The 25,849-nt window shown below is 45.9% G+C and overlaps 1 protein-coding gene, 1 non-coding gene and 1 pseudogene across 2 annotated transcripts; 2 read left to right on the forward strand and 1 right to left on the reverse strand.

Moving 5' to 3' along the window:
- The first annotated feature begins 439 nt into the window (after positions 1-439).
- LOC117195842 (small nucleolar RNA SNORD89) lies at positions 440-553 on the forward strand. Its single transcript, XR_004475718.1, has one exon. It is a non-coding gene; the product is annotated as a small nucleolar RNA SNORD89 (small nucleolar RNA).
- A 2,583-nt stretch (positions 554-3,136) lies between these two features.
- Positions 3,137-22,338, reverse strand: CNOT11 (CCR4-NOT transcription complex subunit 11). Its single transcript, XM_004277742.4, has 7 exons — positions 21,014-22,338; positions 15,823-15,987; positions 12,053-12,205; positions 7,814-8,016; positions 6,395-6,597; positions 4,218-4,314; positions 3,137-4,140 (listed from the first exon to the last, which is right to left on the reverse strand). The coding sequence occupies exons 1-7, from the start codon at positions 21,834-21,836 to the stop codon at positions 3,943-3,945; spliced, it is 1,842 nt and encodes a 613-aa protein (XP_004277790.2). The 5' UTR covers positions 21,837-22,338; the 3' UTR covers positions 3,137-3,942.
- On the forward strand, positions 16,340-19,030 carry LOC125960812 (frataxin, mitochondrial-like; annotated as a pseudogene).
- Positions 22,339-25,849: the final 3,511 nt, after the last annotated feature.

The following is a 25,849-nucleotide window of genomic DNA, read 5'->3' on the forward strand; positions in this document are numbered from 1 at the left end:
GATAAAGGGTCAAATATTACTAGAATTTTTGCTGAAATAGAAACTTGATAAAATGCTGGGAATCTGGGGAATGTCAATGAAGAAAGATTAGTAAATGAGAGATGTAGTTAAGGTTATATTATTTATGGCAGTAATCGATTTCCTTCTGACAGTTGTCATGAAGACCATTTCTTCACAAATAATGTAGAGACAGTATTTTTTCTTTTTAACTGAGAGCCTCAGGCAGCCTGTGGAGGAGGGCAGTGTACCCATGGATGTGAACACCCCGCAGGCTATTGCCTGCCATGCTGCTTCCGGGCTTCCCATCAGAAAGCCACGACGCCCAGAGGGGAGGCGTACACACAGCACCTGGAGCAGGTAATAGCTCTTTGCATGCTGTCCTTTTGGGGATCTTGAATCCGCAGAGCCTTTCCTGAAAGACTGCTCCCTCCCTGTAGTTACTGAGGAATGATGACACTAAAAGGCCGAATTGCAGTGTGTCCCTCAGCAGTTGGCTCTCTGTGGGCGCACGATGACAAAACCTCCTGAAGCGAACCTCTGGTCTGACCTCAGTAATGTCAGGGCAAGATTTCCAAGATGGGCCTTTCCAGCGAGCTCAGATATTTTTAAGATAATCAGTGAACCTTGGGGCAACTTCAGGGCTTGAACATGCAGGAAGTACCGCTCTACATGCTTTAGGATATACTTGCTGAATCAAAGACCACTAGACTCATGAAAACAATAACAACAGTAATAGACCTTCAGGAACCGGGTGTGTTTTTACTTGGACACAATACCCAGCGTAACCAGATTCCCCAGTAAGATGGCTTCCTTTGGCTGTAGTCTTCCTTTGAGCACATTAAAAAGTTGATGTGATCAGTGAGGGCTGAGGTTAAGTGAGCATGCAGATATCACTAACTAGAACCTGAGGTAATGACATGTTTTCGTCAATTTCTTTGGGCTCACTGTAAGCCCTGCTTTGAGATTTACAGAGCATGGGACGTTGGCCTGAACCAGAGCTCGTCTTGTGTGGCACACGCTGTGCTTCTGTGACGCAACAACCAACCAGAAAAGCCACCTTCGCTTTTCCCAGTTAATTTCGTTTTGAAGTTTTAAAAACACTTATAAGCATTTCATTCATCAAAAATACTAGTACTTGTATTACTCGTTATGAAAGTGAAACGTCTACAATGTCATCATCAGCCATGCAGCCAGAGATCTGCCCTTGTTCTAACAGCAAAGTATAAATATAAAATAAGTTGTAAATCAAAAAAAATATTTGCATTACATTTCTTTAAAATGAGTACAAGAAAAGTCAATCCATTCTTTTTGATGAGTTGTAGGCTTGTGTATTAAGGGCTAAAGAGAAACTTGGGAACACTAGTACTTTCTGTTGGGCTGATTACAGTTACTGAATCCCAGGATTATGGAAGTCCTTTCCTCAAGGATTTTCCTCATAAGAACAGTAGTGACTGCATAAAAAGAAAAGACCAGGTACAAAAGGAAACTAGCAAAATCTCTTGGTACAGGGTGCAGGAATTTTAACAAGTATGTAAAAAGTTCTTCCCATGCGTTAATTTTCCATTTTAACCCTCAAAATAATTTAGGGATATCACCCTAATAGCATTCAAAATAGATGTGTGATCCACTGTTCACCACGGGAATGTGAATCATCACAAAATGCATAATACAGTAGTACACGCTACTTAAAATTTATGAAAGTATATCTGTATTCTATAAGAATAAAAATTGAGTGATACCATTTCCTTAAAGTTACTTAACGAAATAATACTGTTAAAGAGAGGTATTTGAAATAGTTAAATTTTAGGATTGCAAATGCTTTTTTGAACTTTCTACCCTAAGATGTCATCATCTTAACAGGTCTCCTTGCCGTCTTCTTTTTAACAGGTAATTTGAAGATACTAAAGCTACAACAGATTGGAACTAAAAGTCCAGAGAATTCAAGGTGTGGTTTTTAAAAAACATGACAGTTAAACTGAACTCGTCTGATGACACTTAAAAGTTGACTGCAGTTTATTGAATCCCAGGATTATTGTTTCTTTTATTTCAGGTAAACTTTCTTCTACTTTTAAATGTTTAATGAAGAACTTTTTGCTGGTGGTGTAACTGTATCTTGACTGTTTTTTTTTTTTTAATGTTCTCTAAATATAATTACTATTCTTTGTAAGCTATTTATTTAAAATAAATTTGAAAACCTTTCCTCTGTCAAGTAAACACCAGTACTGTAATCTGGAAACGATGCACAGTGGTCTGTCTTTAGTCTCAGGCCATGTCTGCAGATGTGCCCACAGAAGCACACTTGCAGCTCCAAACCAGTGTGTGTAGCACATCTGCGGTGGCTCGTGGACACCCCGGGGGCAGTGACCCTGCTGAGCTGCTGGCACGCGCCCTACCAGGTGAGGCTGGATGGGAGGATGCTGTCTTCTAGTTTCAGCTCAGACTGTCAGCAGGTGTCCTTTTGTGCTCTATGTAGTCCCACATGTCCGAAATGTTGTGCTTCTCGTTGGTGATTTCAGTTTGGAACGGACCCCAGGCACAGTGTTGTCGCCCTGGCTGCTGCTCCTGAGCGCTGGTGAGGTACCTCACTGAGAAAACTCGCGTTAGGCAGCAACGTGCGTGCGTCCCGGGGCTGCCAGCCAGGAGGCTCAGCGTGACCAGGAATCGGCAGGGCCTGGAGCCTGAGGTTGGGAGGCTTGCGGCGAAGCGCGGTCGAAACCTCGCCATTCCAGAGAGTATGTGAATAATGAACTGTCTCTTTGCCCAGTGGTAACATGCAAAACGCCAGCCATTAGGTGTTGAGAGAAGTCAACTGTTGCCATCATTTAGATGTCTGAAGGTGCACCTGTTATACCAGTTTGGGTCCTTATTTCCTTGAAGCAAATATATTTATAAATCACTGCCCTTCGTAAGAATAACGAAGCTAAAATTTCTCATAAATCTAAGAGTACTGTTTTGCCAATATTACAAGGTGGGAATTTGTACTCATCTTAAAACCCCTCGGCTTGGTATCCTTTTAACTTTTGCTAAGGGTTGGATTGGGAGGTGATTCCTGTTCCTATGAAGAATACACTTTGAAAGTACCTCAGCAGATGGGGAGTTTTTCATGATGTCTTCGAGTGAAAAATACATCAGATAATAGAGTTCATAGAAAACTTTAATGTAAGGCACTGCTGTCCATAGTCAAATGAGGGGTTAAACAGCCCACAGGACGCCACGGGGAGGGCACAAAGCCCACTCGGCGAGCAGCCGTGCAGCACGGCCCCCGGTGCCGTCCTTCCTCCTGAAGTACCGACGCTCTTTTAGACTGTTAACAGGAGAGAAGGCCCAGAAAACTACCAGCTCTTACAGTCTCGGAAAAGGTTTCTAAGAATTCCCACGTCTGTAGGCAGCCCGCTGTTGTCTCTTAGGTCCCCATGACAAGAAAGGATAAGGTACACGGGTGTCCGAGGCTCACACTGCACCCAGTGAGAAGTTCAAGGGTCAGAATACCGTCATGTGATGATGACTCAAGACCTCAGGGGCAGTAAGGCAGGTTCTTGAGAGTGTCTTCAATTTACTCTCACTAAACACTTTCAACGTTGGAACCTCAGGAAAACGGTATTCTTGCCTTATCTGAAGCCCGTGACTTACATCTTAAGCAAAAACAGGCACCTTGCTCTTCAGCTCTTCAGCTGAAGACCTCATCTACTTTGTGCAGTGACTTCGTTTGGGATGACATCCCCAGTGGATAATCATCAGCGAGACACCTACAAGACACATTCGTCCAAGTTCTTACCAAAATTCATCTAAAGAAAAAGTCATCCAGGAAAGCAAAACTTTGCTTTAAGTGGATAAACTGGTGTTTATACGCATTAAAGCCAAGCAATCACTCAGGGTCTGAACACTTTTTAAAATGAAAAGCACAGCATAGCTGAACGATGAACAGGTGGTCCCGACGAGCTATCACTTGGACATCTTGGTCTCAGAAGGTGTCTCCCCAGTGTCCAAGGTCTTCAACAACCGGAAGAGGCCTGCAGCTTCTCGTATCCTGCTGAACTCAATACAGAAGGCCTGCACTTCTATAAACAAGTCCTGCACGTTGATGATTTTGTTACGGATCAAGGACTGGAGAAAGACACACACGAGACGCACCAGACGATTCTGGAAAAGAAACTAATTTTAGTGTGCGTTTTCTGGGCAGGTATTTATAAAATTTACAAAAAATTTCTCTTACTTACCTGCATATATTTATCTTTAATTTGTTCACAGGTAGAAATGCAATTTGATATATAAAGGTGAATAAATTCAGGAGGTAGATCAACAGCTGTAGTTAGTCTGTTTCATAAAGTTAGAAAGGGCTGTTAATTTTATTTGCTAATAACATTTTAAAACACCGTTCACCATAAAATCTAAAATTTCCTTTGGTCATTTAGTGAAAAATTCTGATATATAATCTAGTTACCTAGTTTTAAAGAAGTTTATGCAAGTAAACCTCGGAGCCCCCTCCCCACTGCCGCTAATACGTGACACTTCCTTTTCTCAGGTCTACACTTAGCATTACACGTGCAATACACATTGAGCACCATGTCCCTGTGTGTTCCTGGCTGAATCAGAATTCATAGTTATCGTCCAAGCTCTAACAACCCGGGCAGTTATTCTGTCCACGTAAGTACCGCTTACTAACCTGATTACAGACAAGTGCTATGCAAGGAACGCATGTGAAGAAAGGCGTGGTAGTAACTGAACAGCACAGTGTATAACTAAGTGCTAACATGTGGCGTTTGCACAAAGAGTGATGTAAGTTGAAAGACTCGGGAAAAGTCAACAGGGCAAATGACTTAAATGGAAACCCAAGGAGAGAAGTGGTGTCCTTCCAACTAATCTGAGTGAACTGTGGAATCGGGGACGGGCGTGGCACACTCAGGAGCTGGTGGGAAAGCCCTGGCTGGAAGGTAGCAAAAGGCACCTTGGTCTAGTTTTCTAAACTTATTTGATTATAGAACTTTTTTCCACAAGGCTGAGGAACCCGTGCTCCAAGGAAACACAGCCTGTGGGTGATGCACCATGATGGGGGTGGCGCACACAGAGCAGACCCTGTCCTTGAAATTACTTCTGCACCACTGATAAAAAGGTGCGGGTATTCTCGGACTAAGTGCCTAACGGCTGGTTTAGACAGTAAGCGGGCACTTAGAGCATGGTCGGCCCAGAGGCCCCGAGCAGGAGGCAGCCCCCAAAGAGGAGTGAGTCTCAGTAACAGGGAACGGCCGAAGGCCTGGAGGAGAGCGCAGAAATGAAGCCGCAGGTCAGCAAGCAGCCAGCCGGTTTTGCCGGCACAGAAAGTTAAAGGTGAAATACCTCGTGCTTCCCTCCCACAAATCTGCGCTCTGCGCTCTCCTACACACACGCTTGGGATCCCTCGGCTTCCAGCCAGGCTTTTCCCACCAGCTGATTATAACTTCATTGTGGTTTTTTTTGTTTTGGGGGGGTTTTTTGGCTACACCATGTGGTTTGCAAGATCTTAGTTCCCCCACCAGGGATGGAACCTGGGCCCTTGGCAGTAAAAGTGCAGAGTCCTAACCTCTGGACCGCCAGGGATTCCCAGGACATATTCTTTAGTACAGCTTTAAGTAGGTTAAAAAACAATTAATCCCCAACTTACAAACGAGTGAGTGTTCAACTGAAGTGCAGTTGCGTAGCACTCAGAATGGACCTCCCCATGAGCAGAAAAACTATATAATTTAGCCCCCGGAACAAGACACCACATGGAGCAGAGCTGAGGATGAGAAGCCTAAACTGGGACCACATCAGGCAAGCCTGCACATATGGCTACACTACCCACAGACAGCTTAATAAACAGTAGGCTCCCAAGCTAACCCCCCAAGCCTATGGAATTTGTAATTTACCTAAGACATATTTGTAAGCAAAATAACAAAGTGAGAAACCACTACTCAGAGCACACAGAGAAGGGAATGTATTGTTTCCCTGACAGCTGATGACAACGGAGCAAGGAGGCCAAATCAAAGAAAGGTTCAGAGGACAGTGCGAGGAACAACGACTTCTAGGAAGGCATTCCCAGAATCTTCTCAGCTCCCAGACCCATACTGATAACAGCTGTTAGTCTCTAACGAGAAATAATGCAGTATCTGCAATTTGTGTAAAGAATATACAATCATACATAGGAGATAAATCTTAGCGATTAAGTTTCACTGATGCTGCTACTAGTGCTAAATACTTGGAATACTCTCCAAGTTCACACGCAGTCAACACTAAGGCTCAGATTATTTATTTAATGGGTTTTCTCAGACTAACAGTGTATCAGGGGAAAAAAAAACTTGCTGCTTTTTCCCTTCTAATCATTTAATCCGGATCTACATTACACACCCCTGTCCGCATTTGATCGCGCATAGAAACTTACCGGTTTACAACTTCCATTGAATGTAATGACATGTCCATATTCACCAGAACCGAAAAATACTCAGTGATCTGGCTTGACTGCATTAACTTCAGCAACATTTCTATAGCAACTAGAGGGTTGTTTTCCACTAGGTCAGGAAGCTTGGCTGGAGTGAGGCCAATATGATAAACAAGTTTGGGGTCCTTTTCCAACTCTCCAAGGAGCTAAATATAATCAAATTTTTAGAAAGAGAAAAACAGGTTCCTGAGTCAAATCAGAAATTGTCTTTCCTGCATGCGTACAAAAAAACAAGTATTTTTATAAAGAAAAGTTATAAAATTATCTGCACTGAACCAACTTTATAAATGTCTTCCTTCAAATCCATGATCATCATTCTGTGATATTTTAAACTTTACATTTGAAATGTGAGATACTAAAACCAGGCACCTTCACAACAGTTTATAAACGACACTAATGCATCCCGGGCATTAAACCAGAATCAGTATTGTTTGAATACTGTGTGGATTTTAACAATATCATCCTTAAGTCCTTTGTAGGTTTTTTTTTCCATGTCATTTGTTAAAAATTATCTTACCGACTAGTTCTCCGGAAAAGCACAGATCACAGAGATCATCGGGGAACATCAGGAACCAAAGCCCCACCCAGCGCCGAGGGGAACAGATGCCTGGGGGGGGGGGGGGGGACGGGCAGGGGGGAGGGGCTGTCTGCCCGGCACACTGCACACGCTCACTCAAATAGGTGTCCTCAAAGACAGTTTCTTCTGCCAAATTGGTACATTCTTAATGTTCTGTGCTCCTTCCCCTGTCTCCGTGTATGTACACGTGTACTGTTGCATCATGGCCTGGTAAGCAAAATGAACTACACTGGAAATGTAGCTCCTGGCAAGTTCTAATGTGAAAGTGTACGAACTGAAGAATAAAGTTCACCAACCGAAGAATAAAGTTCACCAACCGGAACCGCCCATGGTGTCCTGCCTTTCCCCCGCGGGAAGTGTCACAGTTGGGTGCGGGGGCGCTATTTTGAATCCACCATTAACCAGCTGTGTGATGGGTGCTAGTTTACCTTCCTGGTTAAATGTTAATGATTCCGCTTATCCTCCTGGAGTCCTGTCCAGCTTAGTAACAATGTACATAAAGCGCCCGGCAGCGCAGAGCAGGAGTGAGCGCCATCCTACGCTCCAGAGTCAAACTCATCCCACACACAAGTCGCTAGGTTTTCGGGCACCAGGCTTCGTGCCCCACCAGAGTGAAGTGAGCCGAGCGGGGGGGGGGGGGGGGCGGGCAGAACAGAGCTTCAGAGCCACGCCTCCTGCTGCTGGCTCACGCTGCCAACATCACGTTACTGGTCATTTATCACTTTATGAAAAACGAAAACACCTGGTGAATTAAATACAGGAAAATGTTTACAATAAATCCATACCTGTGTCTGCTGAGGAGAAGATAAGGGGCTTTTGAAGGCTTTGGCCATTATTCGCTTGATCTCTACGCCAGTGCTGTTCTTCACACACATCGACTTGTCCCACTGAACCGCGTGGTCGGGCTCGGTTGGATTGAGCCAAGCCAGCTCATCCTCACACACGTGGAGCGGAGGTGGTGGACGGATAAACTCCGGCCGAAAATGGCCTGTAATCAAAGTAGCGTGTCTGACTGCTTCTGTCACTCGGCTGACCCCGCAACATGTGTGTATAAACCTCACAGACTCCGCTTAGTGAAGTGCAGTGACACCTCTTAATAAGGACAACACAGCAACACTCTGACTTGAAAATTAGAAGCAGAAAGGACATAAAGGCAGGGTTTTATTCAGAACACAAGAAACTGAAACACTGACATAACATTATGATGTCAGAGACCAAATCTATTTTGGGGGAGGAGAGGAAAACATTACCACCACCTGACAAGTCCTAGTTCAAGCATGATCACCACTCAATCGCAGAAGGACACAACTTACTCCATGGGTAAGTCTGGATGAGAAAAATAAAACACTAGTTGATCTCACTCATCCTATTCTCAGCACTATTTTATTCAGAGACCATATGATGTGTACTGGTTTTGTTTTTGCATCTTACAACCCTGAAGTAGCAAATTATGTGGAGATGAAATGGTAGGGGAAAGGTACGGTTGACTACTGACATGCTCAAATGAATCTGGAGACTTTCATAAACCCTAAATTCACAAATGCTGTATCATTTTCTTAAAACAGTAAAAATACAACAGAACAGTGAAGTCACTCAATTTAATACCTCAACTATTTTACAAAACAAGCTTGATCCCGAAGTTACAAACCCACTAAAAGAAATGCTGTCTGGGACTTCTCAGCAAATTTCACCCCTCACTTTGGTTCCCACGTAGGGTCTAAGATGGCTAACTCACTCCTCATGGACCGAGCCCCGGCCAAATTTGAGATTACTAGGTCCCCTGGTTTACTGAAAATGTCTGTGTCTGGCTAAGAATCATCCCTTTGTCTTAAACTGCACCATCTCTTCACATATATCGCCAGAACTAGCACCTGAATCTCTGCAGCCCATTTACAAAAAGAAAGTTTCTAACATTTCACGAGCAGTTATACCTATGTGATAAAGAGAAAGTTCCCATGAGGCAAGGACGCCTGGTGTTCAGCTAGACTCAGACCTAATACCTGATTGACCTGCTTCTTACACACCCTTCCGGTGGCCCATTCAAGTCAAAGAGTGCCCGAGCAAGTATTAAATGCAACCCATCTGTGCCTCGGACCTTCCCACACTGACTAGCTGAGACTTATTTATTCCAAAGACCTACTGTAAATGGCATTAAAAGTCACAGTGTAAGTTTTAAACTCAAGGTGACACTATAGTCTGGAGAACATGTTCTTATCCCTAAGCAGAAAGCATGCCTTCATCATTAAAACCACACAGAATCATATAAAACCAAAAAATGCAGGACTCCCTGGTGGCACAGTGGTTAAGAATCCGCCTGCCAATGCAGGGGACACAGGTTCAAGCCCTGGTCCGGGAAGATCCCACATGCCGTGGGGCAACTGAGGCTGCATGCCTAGAGCCCGTGCTCTGCAACAAGAGAAGCCACTGCAGTAAGTACATGCACTGCAACGAAAAGTAGCCCCCGCTCACCGCAACTAGAGAAAGCCGGCGCGCAGCAACAAAGACCCAACACAGCCAAAAATAAATTAATTAATTTAAAAAAATGCTCTATTATTTCAAGTTCAATAGGAGTTTTCTTTGAATTAAATTAAGAGCTATAAGATCAGTAAAACTTCAATGGAAAATTTTAAGATTAATGAAGTACAAAACAAAAAGGTAATAAATTACGAAAATAAACTCATTTCAGTAAAATCAGAGAATTTATATCCTTAGATATGCTGATGATAGGTATGTAATAAAAAATACTTGGGATTTTTTTGGCTGCATCATATAGCATGTGGGATCTTAGTTCCCTGACCAGGGATGGAACCTGTACCCCCTGCAGTGGAAGCATGGCATCCTAACCACTGGACCACCAGGGAATTCCCAAAACCTTGGTATTTTTATTAAAAAAGAAACTAACTTTTTTTTTTTAAGTTTTTAAAATTTATTTTTGGCTGCATTGGGTCTTTGTTGACGTGCAGGCTTTCTCTAGTTATTGTGAGCAGGGGCTACTCTTTGTTGCTGTCCACGGGCTTCTCATTGCGGTGGCTTCTCTTGTTATGGAGCACAGGCTCTAGGCACGCGGGCTCAGTAGTTGTGACTCATGGGCTCTAGAGCGCAGGTTCAGTAGTTGTGGCGCACAGGCTTAGTTGCTCCACGGCATGTGGGATCTTCCCAGACCAGGGCTTGAACCCCTGTCCCCTGCACTGGCAGGCGGATTCTTAACCACTGCGCCACCAGGGAAGCCCAAAAAACTAACTTTTATTGAGCATCTCTACTATGTTCCAGACACTATACTAGGAAGTTTCTCACTAAATTCATGTTTAACATTCTCTGACATAAATCCTACCAATGTTTTCTTAGGTCATTCTCCCAGGCAAAAGAAATAAAAGCAAAAGTAAACAAACAGGACCTAATCAAACTTACAAGGTTTTATACAGCAAAGGAAACCATAAACAAAATGAAAAGACAACCTACAGACTGGGAAAAAACATGTGTAAATGGTACGACCAACAAGGGTTTAATTTCCAAAACATACAAACAGCTCATACAACTCAACAACAGAAAAAAACAAACAACCCAATAAAAACATGAGCAGACCTAAAGAGACATTTCTTCAAAGAAGACATACAGATCACCAACAGGCACGTGAAAAGATGCTCAGCATTGCTCATCATTAGAGAAATACAGATCAAATTAAAACTTCAGTGAGATACCACCACACACCAGTCAGAATGGCCATCATTAAAAAATCTACAAATAGGGCTTCCCTGGTGGCGCAGTGGTTGAGAGTCCACCTGCCGATGCGGGGGACGCGGGTTCGTGCCCCGGTCCGGGAGGATCCCACATGCCGCGCCATGGCCGCTGGGCCTGCGCATCCGGGGCCTGTGCTCCGCAGCGGGAAAGGCCGCAGCAGTGAGAGGCCCGCGTACCGCAAAAAAAAAAAAAAAAAAAAAAATCTACAAATAACATGCTGGAGAGGGTGTGGAGAAAAGAGAACCCTCCTACATTATGGACGGGAATGTAAATTGGTTCAGCCACTATAGAAAACAGTATGGAGGTTCCAGAGTTACCTTCTGATCCAGCAATCCCACTCCTGTGCATATATCCAAACTCTAAGTCAAAAAGATACATGCACCCCTATGTTCACAGCAGCACTATTCACAATAGGCAAGACATGGAAACAACCTAAATGTCCATCACCAGATGAAACGATAAAGAAGATGTGGTATATTTATACAATGGAATATTATTAAGCCATAAAAAAGAATGAAATAATGCCATTTGCAGCAACATGGATGGACCTAGAGATTATCATACTATGTGAAGTCAGACAGAGAAAGACAAATATGATATCACTTATACGTGGAGTCTAAAATGTGACACAAATGAACTTATCCATGAAACAGAAACAGACTCACAGACATAGAGAACAGACTTGTGGTTGCCAAGGGGAAGAGGGGATTGGGGAGGGATGGATTGGGAGTTTGGGATTAGCAGATGCAAACTATTATATAGAGAATGGATAAACAACAAGATCCTACTGTATAGCACAGAGAACTATATTTAATATCCTGTAATAAACCACAATGGAAAAGAATATGAAAAAGAATGTACATATATATATATACGTATAACCGAATCACTCTGCTGTACAGCAGAAATTAACACAACACTGTAAATCAACTGTACTTCAATAAAATAAATTTTTAAAAATTCACGTTTAAGGGCTTCCCTGGTGGCGCAGTGGTTGACAGTCCGCCTGCCGATGCAGGGGACACGGGTTCGTGCCCCAGTCCAGGAGGGTCCCACATGCCGCGGAGCGGCTGGGCCCGTGAGCCATGGCCGCTGAGCCTGCGCGTCCGGAGCCTGTGCTCCGCAATGGGAGAGGCCACAGCAGTGAGAGGCCCGCGTACCGCACACACACACAAAAAATTCACGTTTAAGTATCAACAAAAACAACATGATGTTTCAGAAAACCAGACAGTCTCAGGGGGACGCTGATAACATAAAACCAAGAATACAAAATTAGATATACCTACTTTCAATAGGTGGCTTTGGTCCACTGACTAAAGCTTCTGTGATCTGAGAGGCAACGGAGCTGTCAAATCCAGAATTAGAAGAATCCGGGTCTGGGTCGCTGAGAATGCTAGGGAAGCTGGCCTTACTCTGAGTTGGCAATTCAGACTGGCGTTCTGAAATAGATTAAAACAGGAAACACTTCAAAACTGAGGGCACCACAAGGAGAGTGAAAAGAGAAGCTACTAAATGGAGAAAGTGATCTACAACACATAAACAAAGGGCCAGATTCAGGATAGATTATCAATTTTAAAAAATAGGAAAAAATGGGCTAATGACTTCCAACAAGTGTTTTATTTTTAAAAAGCCTGAGGCTTCCCTGGTGGAACAGTGGTTACGAATCTGCCTGTCAATGCAGGGGACACGGGTTCGATCCCTGGCCCAGGAAGATCCCACATGCCGCGAAGCAACTAAGCCCGTGTGCCACAACTACTGAGCCTGTGCTCTACAGCCTGTGCTCTGCAACAAGAAAAGCCACGACAATGAGAAGCCCGCGCACTGCAAGCAAGAGTAGCCCCCGCTCGATGCAACTAGAGAAAGCCCATGTGCAGCAACGAAGACCCAACACAGCCAAAAATAAAAACAAATAAATTTTTTAAAAAAAGCTTGTATGGCCAATAAACATCTGAAAAGATATTCAATCCCATTAGGAACCAGGGGAAAATCTGTTAAAACGAGATACTATTGCACACACACTGTAGTTATAACTGCCCCTTGTGGTTACTGATGTTTAACTTGTCTGCTTGTTTTCTTAAAGTTAGGAAAATGCAACTGCATCATCCATAAGTACACCTTTGGTCCCTGGATCCCACTGTAAAGACATCTGAATTTCAGGCCAGCCTCCGTACAGATGATCTGTGTGGCTAGCTCCAGAGAAGACAGGTGTACTTCCCTTTTCTTCTTAAGCACTTGTGAAAATGATTAAGACATCTTCAGTCTGGGCAGAGGACAGCAAACAGCTCTAGGGGACAGCCAGCTTAGCCACTGTGCCAAGCCTCTCAATCCTAAGTCTAGTCACATATTCCTTTCTGAGCTTGACGTACTTTATAAATTTATTTTATTTATTTATTTTTGGCTGTGTTGGGTCTTTGTTGCTGTGCCCAGGTTTTCCCTAGTTGCAGCGAGCGGGGGCTACTCTTCATTGTGGTGCGTGGGCTTCTCATTGTGGTGGCTTCTCTTGTGGAGTTGTGGAGCATGGGTTCAGAAGTTGTGGTGCACGGGCTTAATTGCTCTGCGGCATGTGGGATCTTCCCAGACCAGGGCTTGAACCTGTGTCCCCTGCACTGGCAGGCGGATTCTTAACCACTGCACCACCAGGGAAGTCCCTGAGCTTGATGTACTTTAAAACTTTCTCATGGGCTGATTCAAGTCATCACAAGTTGAAAAGGAAATTAGATTTGATTCTTACTTTATTGAATACAAAGCTAGAAACCTCAGAATATGCGTCACTTCTAAAGGTAAGGTGACTGAAATTGCCCATCACCTCGGCAACCAGTTTTCATACTGTCTTTGGTTAAGAAAAAAATTATTTTATTTCTGTTAATATATTGCATCTGGCACTAGTAGCTAACAAGTACTTTTGTGTACCTTCAATCTTAAAAGTCTGAAAAAGAGTTCTCTTAGTTTCAGAAAATAACCATTGTTATATTGTTAATATTTAGTACCTTAAATATAAGGTTCAGGGCTTCCCTGGTGGCGCAGTGGTTGAGAATCTACCTGCCGATGCAGGGGACACAGGTTCGAGCCCTGGTCTGGGAAGATCCCACATGCCACGGAGCAGCTGGGCCCGTGGGCCACAATTACAGAGCATGCGCGTCTGGAGCTTGTGCTCCGCAACAAGAGAGGCCGTGATAGTGAGAGGCCCACGCACTTCGATGAAGAGTGTCCCCTGCTTGCCACAACTAGAGAAAGCCCTCGCACAGAAACGAAGACCCAACACAGCCAAAAATAAATAAATAAATAAATAACAAAATACTTAGAAAAAAATAATAATAAGGTTCAGGGCTTCCTTGCTGGCACAGTGGTTGGGGATCCACCTGCCAATGCAGGGGACACGGGTTCAAGCCCTGGTCTGGGAGGATCCCACGTGCCGCAGAGAAACTAAGCCCGTGCGCCACAACTGCTAAGCCTGCGCTCTGGAGCCCGCAAGCCACAACTACTAAGCCCGTGTGCCACAACTACTGAAGCCTGCGCGCCTGAAGCCTGTGCTCTGCAATAGGAGAAGCCACTGCAGTGAGAAGCCCGCACACCGCAACCAAGAGTAGCCCCTGCTCGCCGCAACAAGAGAAAGCCCGCACACAGCAACAAAGACACAATGGAGCCAAAAATTTAAAAAATAAATAAGTAAATAAATAAAATTTATTAAAATAAATAAGGTTCAGAATGCCCCAAGGAAAGAGAAGATTAGATGTCACCTTATACAAGATGCCAAATGTCACAGGGCATGAAGTCTAAGGATGAGGCACTATCAAATTAACCCTGCAGCTCACTTAATCACAAGGTCAAGGGTTCACAAATCTGGCTACAGATTAGAATTTCCCTAATGAATTGCTCTCAGGTGATGAGACCCATGCATCTGCACTTCTGCTTAGAGCAGGTTAGCAAAAGCTGCTCTTCTTTATCCTTACATGGAGAGGCTCTCCCTGACCACCCTGTTCAAGGTCTCCTTATTTTCTATCACTACAGGAGTTTGCTTCAAGACCACCCATTCATCTGCTTATACGTGTAACAGAAGGTGCCCAAATAATCTTGAAACAGAAGAACAGGGTGGAGGTCTCACACCTCTCAATTTCACAAAAGCTACTGTATGACTTGGATTAGTGTCCTGCTCCCCTGCAAATAAAACCCTTTTTATTTGGGAAAAAAAGCCACCCTAATCAAAAGGGTGGTACTAGAATAAGGACAAATAGACCGGGCTTCCCTGGTGGCGCAGTGGTTAAGAAGCCGCCTGCCAATGCAGGGGACACGGGTTTGAGCCCTGGTCCAGGAAGATCCCACATGCCGCAGAGCAACTAAGCCTGTGCTCCACAATTACTAAGCTTGTGCTCTAGAGCCGGCGAGCCACAACTACTGAGCCCGCACACCACAACTACTGAGCCCGCATGCCTAGAGCCCATGCTCCGCAATGAAGAGAAGCCACCGCAATGAGAAGCCCACACACTGCAACGAAGAGTAGCCCCCGCTCGCCGCAACCACAGAAAGCCCGCACACAGCAACCAAGACCCAACGCAGCCAAAAATATAAATAAATAAAAATTAAAAACAAAAGACAAACAGACCAATGACGTGGAATACAGAGCCCAGAAATAAACCTTCCCATATATATATTCAAATGATTTTCGATAAAGGCGCCAAGACGACACTGTTTCCGCTATTCTGGGTCCCTTGAGATTCCATATGAATTTTCTATTTCTGCAAAACACATTGTTGGGATTTTGATAAGAATTGCATTGAATCTGTAGATCGCTTTGAGTAGAAATGACATCAGGAAAATTTTAAACGGACCAAGTTTTACTCAGCATTCTTCTTAAACTGGAAAAGCAATCAATTCAAGTGAAAACTCAAAATGAAATTTATATCCCATAATAGCAAGGATCCAGTACTGAAGCTATGTTTTTCACAGAAAATACTAACTTTTTAGTACAGTTACAAAGACCTTCATTTAAATGGAGTACCTCAAGAAAAAAGGCCTAATGCTAGCACACAAAGATGCCTGAAGCGGGATCCCTCCTTACCGGCCAGGGCTAGCTGAAGCCCGCTAATGTCCACAGACTGGCCCATGTTTCCGACGTCCATCAAGGCAATCTGTCGCGGTGTCTTTTTGAAGAGTTCCCGTGGAGGGGCCAGCATCAGCTGGGAAAGGAAAAACTTCTCTGGCGGAGTTATAGGAGGCAAAAATCCTGTAAACAAAAGAACGTACAGCAGTTTCTCTAACGGTTATTTTTAAAAATTATCTTGAGTCTGGTAAAATTAGCATTTGCTACTTGTCACCTCAACTCATGTACCTTTAAAGACAAACTTACAATTGAAGATTCATTTAACCAAATAGATACATTCATCAAAATGTAATTAAATAGTGTCCCTGAGAAGGACTGGTTCCAGGACACCCTGCGTATACTAAAATCCAAGGATGCTTGGGTCCCTTATACAAAATGGTGTAGTATTTGCATGTACCCTACACACATCCTCCCTTATACTTCAAATAATCTCTAGATTAGCTGTATGTCAACTGAAATTCTATGATTTGTGGCAATGAAACTTAAGGTTTTTGTAACTATTAACTTTGTTTTGGGGGATTCTCTGGCAGTCCAGTGGTTAGGACCCGGCGCTCTCACTGCTGGGGCCCGGGTTTGATCCCTGGTGGTAGGGGAACTAAGATCCCGCAAGCCGCACGGCACCGCCAAAACAAAACAAAACAAAAAAATCAACTTTGTTTTCTAACATGCTTCAGTTCCTGCAAAGGCTGAAGCTTACATATGCAGGCAAAAACAACAACAAAAAAAGCTACAATGCTCAGAAATGCTTTTCTTCTCTACTGCTACCAGCAACTGTGTAAAAGTTAAAGAGACAAGGAAGCAATCACTAGCTCCGCAAATACACTTCACACACCTGTTTCAGTCCACAGCACGGCTACAATTCCCAGAGTGCTGGACATTGATGCTTCCCTTTCATCCCAGAGCCGCCCGCTTACCCGGCGGCGGCCATCCTACCGCAGCACCGCACTGTGGCCAGACCCTGTTCCAGCTCCCAGCTGGGACTCCTACCCACTCACCGCCCACAGTCCACACGCCCACTTACCAATGAGTTATATTTCTAGGTACAAATCTGCTCACAGATTTTTAATTCTGTTTACACAGAATTAACCCCAAACTTCTGCACCATTCATAAGACCTTCCTAACGTGGTCCTGACCCACTTTCCTAATCCCATCTCCTGACCCCCCTCCAATCCATGTGTTCTAAACTCCTGTTGCATAAAATCTCTCACTTTCTCTGACTCCTGATGTCAAAACAACCAATACACGCAGCTCTTTAAGAATACGTGACAGGGCCACACCCTTCTCTCCCCACCATCTCTAATCAATATCCAGCAAAAACATCACCCCCTCTCAAAGTTCCTCCAGCTACACAGCTGTAGTTCCTGTGCTACGAGGTGCTGTGCATGTGACATCTAGTACGGCCCTTAACCACACTGGGTTACAATCAGGTTTATGTCTCTTCAACCAGACTGCAGCTTCTTGAGTGCAAGGAAGCCATCCTACTTACTTCCAGATACATTCTCAACGTTGACTCTGCAGCAGAATCATCCGAAAAACTTTCAAAACATATACCCATTAGATGCTCCCCTTGACGCACAGTATAATAAGCCTTGACACTGACATTCCCTGTTGTATATTTAAGCACCACCCCTACCTAGTGATGATAGTAATGTATAAAGCTTATTGTAAATACTTTTATTTCTCATAATTATCCGCAATTTTCAGACACGGAAATTGAGGCAGAGAGAGGCAAAATAATCAATCCGTGGATTTCCCTGGCAAATCTGTTTACAATGCAGTCTATGGCCTACATCTAGGTTTAAACTCATCGCATTCAAGAGTGACATTATAAAAGTTATGGTTCCTTTGCCTAACCCATCCTACAGAATTCAAAGGGCTCTCCGACCCAAATCCCACACTGCCCCATCCATCTCAGTGCTGGGTTTCACCACACACACACACACACACACACACACACACACACACACACACACACACACACACACACACACACACACACACACACACACACACACACACACGTTGCAGCGACTTTCTCAGCATTCTCAAACTTCCTGAAAACCAGGTTCAGTACCTGTACCCTAAAGACATCTCATGGAATGCACAGGTTGCCCCTCTTAGGTAAGGGCAGTGCAGGAAATCCACGAGAAGATGCTTTAGATCCAGAGGAGTTGCCAGCAGGAACCATGACCAGCTTAAACGTAGACGCCCTCCCCTGCAAGGAGAAGTTCTCCGGCCTGACCTCAAAATCTGCTGCCTTTACCTTCTGGCTCCCTGAATAGCAGTCCCTGCCTTAAGGGGTCACTCGCCTGTTTCCTCACTGCTTAAGGACTGTAAGATCAAACTGTTTCCCACCTGTCACCACCTGCTCCGCCCCCTACCGCTGTCCTCCTCCAAGTCTTCCAGGTACCCTTATCACTCATCACCATCTCCTCTGTGCCCTTCTCCTCTCCTGGCTTCAGGTCTTCTCCCAAAATCAAGTCTCATAAAGCATCTCTTGATTTTAAAAAACAAACAGATGTGGATGCTGGAGCACCACGCAGCTGCCAGCCTCTGCTCCGCTCGGCACCCCCGGGCTATGTCCAGGCCCACGCCGGGGCCCCACGGCCCACGAAGGACGCCCAGCTCTACAGCTGCCAGGGCCTGCACAGGCAGCCAGCCCCAGTCTGAGCCTCTGCTGCCTCAACTAGATCCTGAATGTCAAAAAGCAGGGCGTCTGCTTGATGAATCTGAGGACAATGGGAACTCTGGGTGACGCTGGCCGTCTGGACGATACCACGTATGCAAAACTGGCCGAGGAGACGCTGGATTCCTTAGCAGAGTTTTCTCAAGACCTTGCAGACAAACCTTACACACTTGAAGGCTATGATGCCTCCTTTGGGAATATGGTGTTTTAACAATTAAACTGGGTGGAGATCTAGGAACATACGTGGTCAACAAGCAGACCCCAAACAAGCAAATCTAGTTATCTTCACCATCCAGTGGCCCCAAGCGTTACGACTGGACTGGGAGAAACGGGGTGTACTCCCACGACGGTGTGTCCCTCCACGAGCTGCTGGCCACAGAGCTGACTCAAGCCTTAAAAACCAAACTGGACTTATGTTCTCTGGCCTACTCTGGAAAAGGCACTTGCTGCCCAGCCGAATGCTGAAGACATAAAAAGCGCTAAAGCCAAGACCCCAGCTTTGCTCTGCAGCTGAATGGCTAGTTTTTTCCATTCCTGCTTTTGAGGACAGTTGCATTATGTGTACGGCTCTGTGAAAAGACCGTGTTGCCTCCCTGCCTGCCTGTGAGTTCAGATTTTTAATTTCCACAGGTTTCTTTGCATTTGTTGTCTGACTTCCTCCCTCACGTGACAGCCCTTATCTTTTGTAATGTCTGTATGCCCATACCTTTAATATATAACCTCACAACAAAGAAAAAGAAGAGGACAAATTCCAGGAGGAGAAATGAATTGGCTTCACCATTCATTCTTTGAAAGACTTACTACAAAAACTGCACGAAGAGTGGCTGGCCAACCTTGCCATCCTGTCTCAAAATGAGACTCATTAAAGGGAAGCCTAAAACGTTCCTACTCCTCTTGAAAGTGTAAACACTTCTAAGCCCTTTAGTATTGAAGCATCAGTGGCAACTCAGGAATTCTCAAACCAAAGACCATTTTCTTTGTGCTTTGTGACTGCCAGGGTGCGGCCCGCATGGGGTGACACAGGGAGATGTGGTGCTGTGTCTTCCATATGTCCATATATATGTACACACACATTTACATGTGTGTGTACATATATTTTTTTTTAATTTAAGGGTCAGTATAGAATAAGCTATTGCAACACTGGTCTGAGGATGCAAAAAAATCTCCCAAAAGCCACCTCTGTACGCTCATGGATATAGTGCAATAAATGAGCTCATGGGGCTGAGAGGTGCTTGGTAAACTGTGAAAGGCCACATAAATGAAAAGATGTTGGTGTTAATGAAAGGAACCCCGGTCTTACACTTGGCCCAGCCCAAAAGTAGTTGTCTGTGTCTGGGCAAGTTTCTCGAACTCTCTGGACCTCTGTTTCCCCGTGTTAACAGAGAGGGTTAAACTGGATAGAATATAGTCGATTCCCAATTTAGACATTTAGTGGTCCCGTCAGGCAACTCATCAGGCCAGCTTTAATTCCCTCTAGTAGAGGAGATGACAGTGAACAGTTTTTTTAAAACTGTAGAGTAAGTATATGGTTTTGGGTTTTGCTCTACTTGAATTTCAGTTGAATTCAGGTTCAAATAATCATCCTTTATTGTGCCATTACCGTGCTAAGCCTGGGCTGTAGGCTGAATGTTAAAGTGTTGATCCTAACCCCCAATCACAGCCCTCGTAAGTGTGATTAGTGCCCTGGGAAGGGAGACCCCAGAGAGCTCCCTCATCCCTTCACCATGTGAGGACACAGCGTGAAGACAGCTGTCTATGAACCAGGAAGCAGGCCTTCACCAGACGCCCAGTCTGCTGGGGCCTTGACCTTGGACTTCCCAGCCTCCAGAACGATGAGAAATAAATGTCTGTTTATAAGCCAAACAAACACACAGAAATAGCAAAAGAGGCCTCGCATCCAACCCAGTGATCTCACTAAAGGTGCACGAGCATGCATTTTACATAATGTGCAGCAGTCTCGCGTCTTCCAGTCTAGGCCGTGAATTGAGACTACTTTCTATCCTCTGCCCCCATCGCGTTAACCAAGGACACCTAACAGCAAGAAGGCGGCTGTAAAGTCCTGAAACGCTGCTGAATGTGCATTTCCGCTCAGCAACGTATTCGGGTTCTGAACGACTTCTCGGTGACCGCTGAGACTTAAAGCCGGGGTGTAGGACGGCAGATCCTGTGTGTCATTACTTACAACTGCACACATCTCAGACGCGCGTGACGAGCACGAACTGCATCATGAGGCACTAAAGCGTCAAGCCCAACACTAAGCGGCACGGTTTCACGGCCCGTACTGTTGGGAGGAGTAATTTTCGGTGCCGTGAAGCTGCCACTTGTCCCTACTCGGTGGAGGGGGTGCGGAAGGGATTTCAAAAGGACACAATCCATTTCACGTGTGGGTGATGGCCCAGCAGCTGCCGGATCTCACCCTCCGCGCCGCACAGCGGGCTCCCGGCGGGAGGACCCGGGCTTACCTGAGAGCGGCGGCCGGTCGGGCTCCTGGCCGCCGCGGGCGGGCGGCGCGGGGTTAAGCAGGTGCGCGAAGCTGGCGGCGAAGGGGTTGGCGGCGAGCGGCTCGGTGCGGTACATCTCCCAAAGCAGGTAGAGCGCCGTGAGGCGCTGCGCCGCGCTGGGCAGAAGGTCCGGCTGCTGCAGCAGCATGACAAGCACAGAGCCCAGGCGGAAGTGGTCGGCCTTGCTGAAGTAGTGGTGGAAGGCGGTGGACAGGCCCTCGAAGGTGCTGCCGCCGCCCGCCTCCTCCGAGATGATGCTCAGCAGGCTCGAAAGCTCCTTCGGGGTCAGGCTCATCCTGCACGCGGGGCCCCCCGGGCCTCCACAACCCGGCCCGGGGCCACCCGCTCCGCCTCTGCCGCCGCCGGAGCCGGAGCCTCCTGGCCCGCTCCTAGACACCGACCCCGCCGCTTCCCGGGCCCTCCTTTGCTCCGCGGCGGTAAGAAGACGGCCACACGCCGCGCTCGCCCCGCCGCCGGGCATCAACCTCGCTCGCCAGTCCTGTTTCCGGGCCGGAGGGGCCCTGGCACCGGCTCGCTCCGTCCCCGCGGCCGTAAAGCGCGCTGTGGCACGACAGCGTCGCAAACAAAACCCGCCGGGAAGCCAGCCGCCCGCAGAGAAGAGTGTGGCGCGGACCCAGAGCGAGGCTGCTGGAGCCGGGCCAGGGAGAGGATCCCGAGACGCCGAGTGGGCGGAGCGAAAAGCCGGAAATGGGGGTGGGGCCTGTGGGGGAGCTGCGGAAGTCTCGCGGTGCCACAGCACCACGCTGTGGTGCAGTCTGCGCATGGGCGAGCAACGTCCGCCCCCAGAGGCACCCCGAGGGTTGTACCAGGCAAAGAAAGTCCCAAGAAATTTGTGACGTTATTGCCTGGAAAAATGCATCTTATAATATGAAAAGTTGCGGGCTTCCCTAGTGACACAGTGGTTAGGAATCTGCCTGCCAATGCAGGGGACATGGGTTCGCGCCCTGGTCCGAGAAGATACCTTATGCTGTGGATCAGCTAAGCCCACGTGCCACAACTACTGAGCCTGCGCTCTAGAGCCCGCGAGCCACAACTATTGAGCCCAAGCGCGACAACGAAGACCCAATGCAGCAGGAAAAAAAAAAAAATCTGAAACGTTTTCTTAATATAACACACCTGGCTGTTCATGGTGAAACCTTTTTAAGTGCTAATAGCTATGAAGACCACGCGTTTCTCATTACCAAAGTTAATTTCCAGTCTTACACTCCTATTTGAGGAAATGGAATCATACGCACACGAGCTTTTGTACACGGTTACTTTAACAAGATTTTCGTAAAATGTTTCCAATAAACATTCGTTTACAAAATTGTTGTACAACTTTTTACCGCAGCCTGCCCAAGGGCGCTGATTCTGGGCCTTAGCTGTGCATTGGAAGTTCCCCAAGAGCCTTCAAAAATGCTAGTGCCTGGTCCTGGTGGCCAGGTATTAACAAACAGAAAGCAAAAACACCTGCCCAGGTGCCTAGTGTGTACTCTGGGTTGGGAATCACGGAGGGGTGTGTTCCAGACTTCCCCAGTTCCTCCCTTAGACCTACAAAACCCTACAGGGATTCCACCAGCGATTCCCAGCAGGCAAGTTTGGGAGATACAGTCTGCGCTAACTCATGCTAGTAGCTCAAGTATTATCTAGTTGCGCGCCACCTTAATTCTAAAGTATAATTGAAGGAAGAGAAACTGCTGGGTCAAGGGGCATGCATATTCTGAAGGCTTCTTCACTCGACTATTAGATATCCCTGTAGAAGGGTCCTGCCAGTTAACTAACAGCAGCAGATATAACTTGGTAACGCTTGGACTCCTGGGAAACTGATTCGAATTATCTTGAAAGTACTCTCATTTTATTTATTTACTATAGTAAATAAACTTTATTGTGTTTGGGATGTCTGTTACAGCAATGAGCTTACCTGCATAGGTTTTGCTGTGGTTTTTTTTAAGTTGTTTCAAAATATGTGAACATTATGTGCCCCACCACCCCAAAAAACTAAATATTTTTCTTTCTGTAAGAGCATTTTCAAAATTAGGTTGGTGTTAAAAAGAAAACCAGAGGCCCCAGATGGAGTCACTTATGCTAGGTCACACTACTAACCTAACTGAAGCTTCACCCTCCCCCAGAAATGTAGTCTTAACCAGGAATTTTCTGGTCAGCACCCATGAGCTAATCGGTCACCATGCCCCAAAGGAAAATGAAGTAACCTGTCATAAACACTTCTTCCATCCCCCATAAGTAGGATACCTATGCCTGAAATAAATCTTCCTTGCTTAGACTTCTTTGTCTTGCCTTTGAAAACCTTTTCTTTTCTGTAGCCCTTGGGAGCTCCTCTCTACTTGCTAGATGGGATGCTGCCCGACTCATGAACTGCTCGATAAAACCAATTAAATCTTTAAAATTTACACAGTTGACTTTTCGTTATTTAACAATGGTAATCCAGGGTTTCCTACGTGTTCCCCGAAAACAACTCTCAGGCCCTGGTAACAAATAACCACAAACAGAAATCTGTCCTCTCACAGTTCTGGAGGCTAAAAGTCCAAAATAAGAGTGTCAGCAGAGCCAGGCTCCCTCTGAAGGCTCTGGGGAAGAATCCTTCCTGGTCTCCTCCTAGCTTCCCGTGATGCCCAGCGGTCTCCGGCCTCCCTTGGCTTATGCTGCACCATTCCCATGTCTGCCTCTGCAGTCATGTGGCCTTCTTTCCCGTGTGTCTGTGCTTCACGTGGCTTTCTTATGGGGACACCAGTCATTGGGTTTAGGGCCCACCCTAATCTAGTATGTCCTCATCTTAACTAACTGCATCTGCAAAAACCCCATTTCCAAATAAGGTCACATTCTGAGGTGGACATGAGTTTTGAGGAGACACCATCCCACCAGTAGAGACCCAAAGCTCTCCCGGGCGTACATCCAGTCATACATACCGTCCAAGGCCGACCATGACGTCAAAAAGTGGGCGGTGCCCAATTTCTGGAAATCCCCACCCCTTCCCCAAAACAGCTGGAATACTCCTCCCACTCATTAGCCTATGAAATTACCCACCCCTATAAAAACCGACAACCCCCCCCCCCCCATACCCTGGGGCTGCTCTTGCCTTCTGAGATGGCCCACAGGTCTGTGGAGTGTGTTCCTCTCTAAATTAATCCACTTCTTACCTATCACTTTGTCTCTCACTGAATTCTTTCTACATGAGACATCAAGAACCTGACCTTCATTAAGTCCTGAGACCAGGTGTGTGAGCTCAGTTAAAAGAACGTGGGTTCAAGTCCCAATCTGGGTTGCACAGTTTCAGCTGGACTGCCAGGGAAGCCCTCCTAATCTCTTCTTAAAAAGACACCAATCATAGTGGATTAGGGCCCACCCTAATGACCTCACTTGAACTCAATTACTTCTTTAAAGACCCTATACAAATACACTTTCTAACTGGGGGTTACAACTCAACATAGGAATTTGGGGGGCAGGGAGGCGGAGGCAGGGGACAACACCACAACCTGTGACAAAGAGGGAGCAGTAACTTTGGCATGAGGCAAGGAAATGTTACATTGTCTCTTTGTTGGCTGCAAGAATCCCAGGAAGCTCAAAACAAAAGGGAGAAAACTGAATAGGTGGCTCTCACCAAAGTTACACACAGGGAGGAGAGAGGCAGAGACTGGAGTGATGTTGCCACAAGCTGAGAACATCTGGAGCCACCAGAAGCTGGAAGAGGCAAGGAAGCATCCTGGAGCCTGACCCTGCCAAAGCCTTTGTCAGCAGATAAGGCAGGGGCTCCCCGGAGAAAGAGAACCAGGCATGGCTTCCTTGACATAAGAAAAGCCATTTTGGTCTAAGCCACTTGGTGATCCTTATAAGCCTGGCCACAATGCTTGCCCTTTATAAGATGTTTGTAACAGGTCTCAATAATCATTGATCTTAAGGAAAGTGAGGGAACACAGGGACAGAGGGAAAGCAGTCAAGAAACAATAGTTCAGCGATAAAACTGAGTCCTAGTTCCTCCTCAAGGAATATACATAACAATCTGATACAGTCTCTGAGTTCTGCAGGAACTAAGATGGAGGAGGATGGAAGGATGACGTTGACCCTCCTGACTTCAACCAACTAAAGCCTGGACTCTGTCGACCTTTGCCCCAGTTCTATGCTGAGTTCTCCTCTGCTCAAGCCCCTTCATGAATATGCATGTGCCTTAGCTTAAAACGTCCCCAATTTTGCTGTTAGGGGAGACACTGCTTGGGGAAAGGTCCCCGGTGTTCTCCTTACTTGTCGCAAGTAATAAATGCTTCCTTCTCCCCATCTTCGGCTCGGTTGTAGCTTTTGGCTCAACACCTACCAAGAGGTGAACCCAGTTTTCGGGTAATATCTTCGTTTCAGACATCTAGCTTCCAAAACTGGGGAAATAAATTTCTGGGTTCTTTTAAGCCACCCAGTTTGTGGTACAATTAATACAATAGTCTATCGTGTGACTATATTATACAAGAAATTCTTTACCGATTCTATTGTTGGTGGGCATGTAGGTAGTTCCCAGTTTGGGAAGCTATAATGAATAGAGCGGCTATGACCATTCACGCTGTGGGTATAAAGCACTGACCGTAAGGTCGGATCTTAAGAAACGGCACCGCGAAACAGAGGAAAGCTTCAAGTGAGCTTTATTAGGGAGCGCTCCCGGGCGAGGTTCACTGGTCCGAGAGAAAGGGGCCAGAGAAGTCGCAACCGGGCGAGGGTTGGGCAAGATTTTATAGGGGAAGAAGGGAAAGGGGTGTGGTGAATCTGGGAGGGCGCAGGGTATTCCTTATTTGGTGGTCT

Source organism: Orcinus orca, chromosome 13 (genome assembly GCF_937001465.1).
Source record: "Orcinus orca chromosome 13, mOrcOrc1.1, whole genome shotgun sequence".
Lineage (NCBI taxonomy): Eukaryota > Metazoa > Chordata > Mammalia > Artiodactyla > Delphinidae > Orcinus > Orcinus orca.

Excerpts from the sequence above, each read along its gene's own strand:
- CNOT11 (XM_004277742.4), bottom strand. The coding sequence starts at position 21,836 with ATGCGCAGACTGCACCACAGCGTGGTGCTGTGGCACCGCGAGACTTCC. Across the intron at positions 15,988-21,013 it reads CGACCGGCCGCCGCTCTCAG|GATTTTTGCCTCCTATAACT; the intron begins GTAAGCCCGGGT and ends TTTTGTTTACAG. Across the intron at positions 8,017-12,052 it reads ACCAAAGCCACCTATTGAAA|GCCATTTTCGGCCGGAGTTT; the intron begins GTAGGTATATCT and ends CTTTGATTACAG.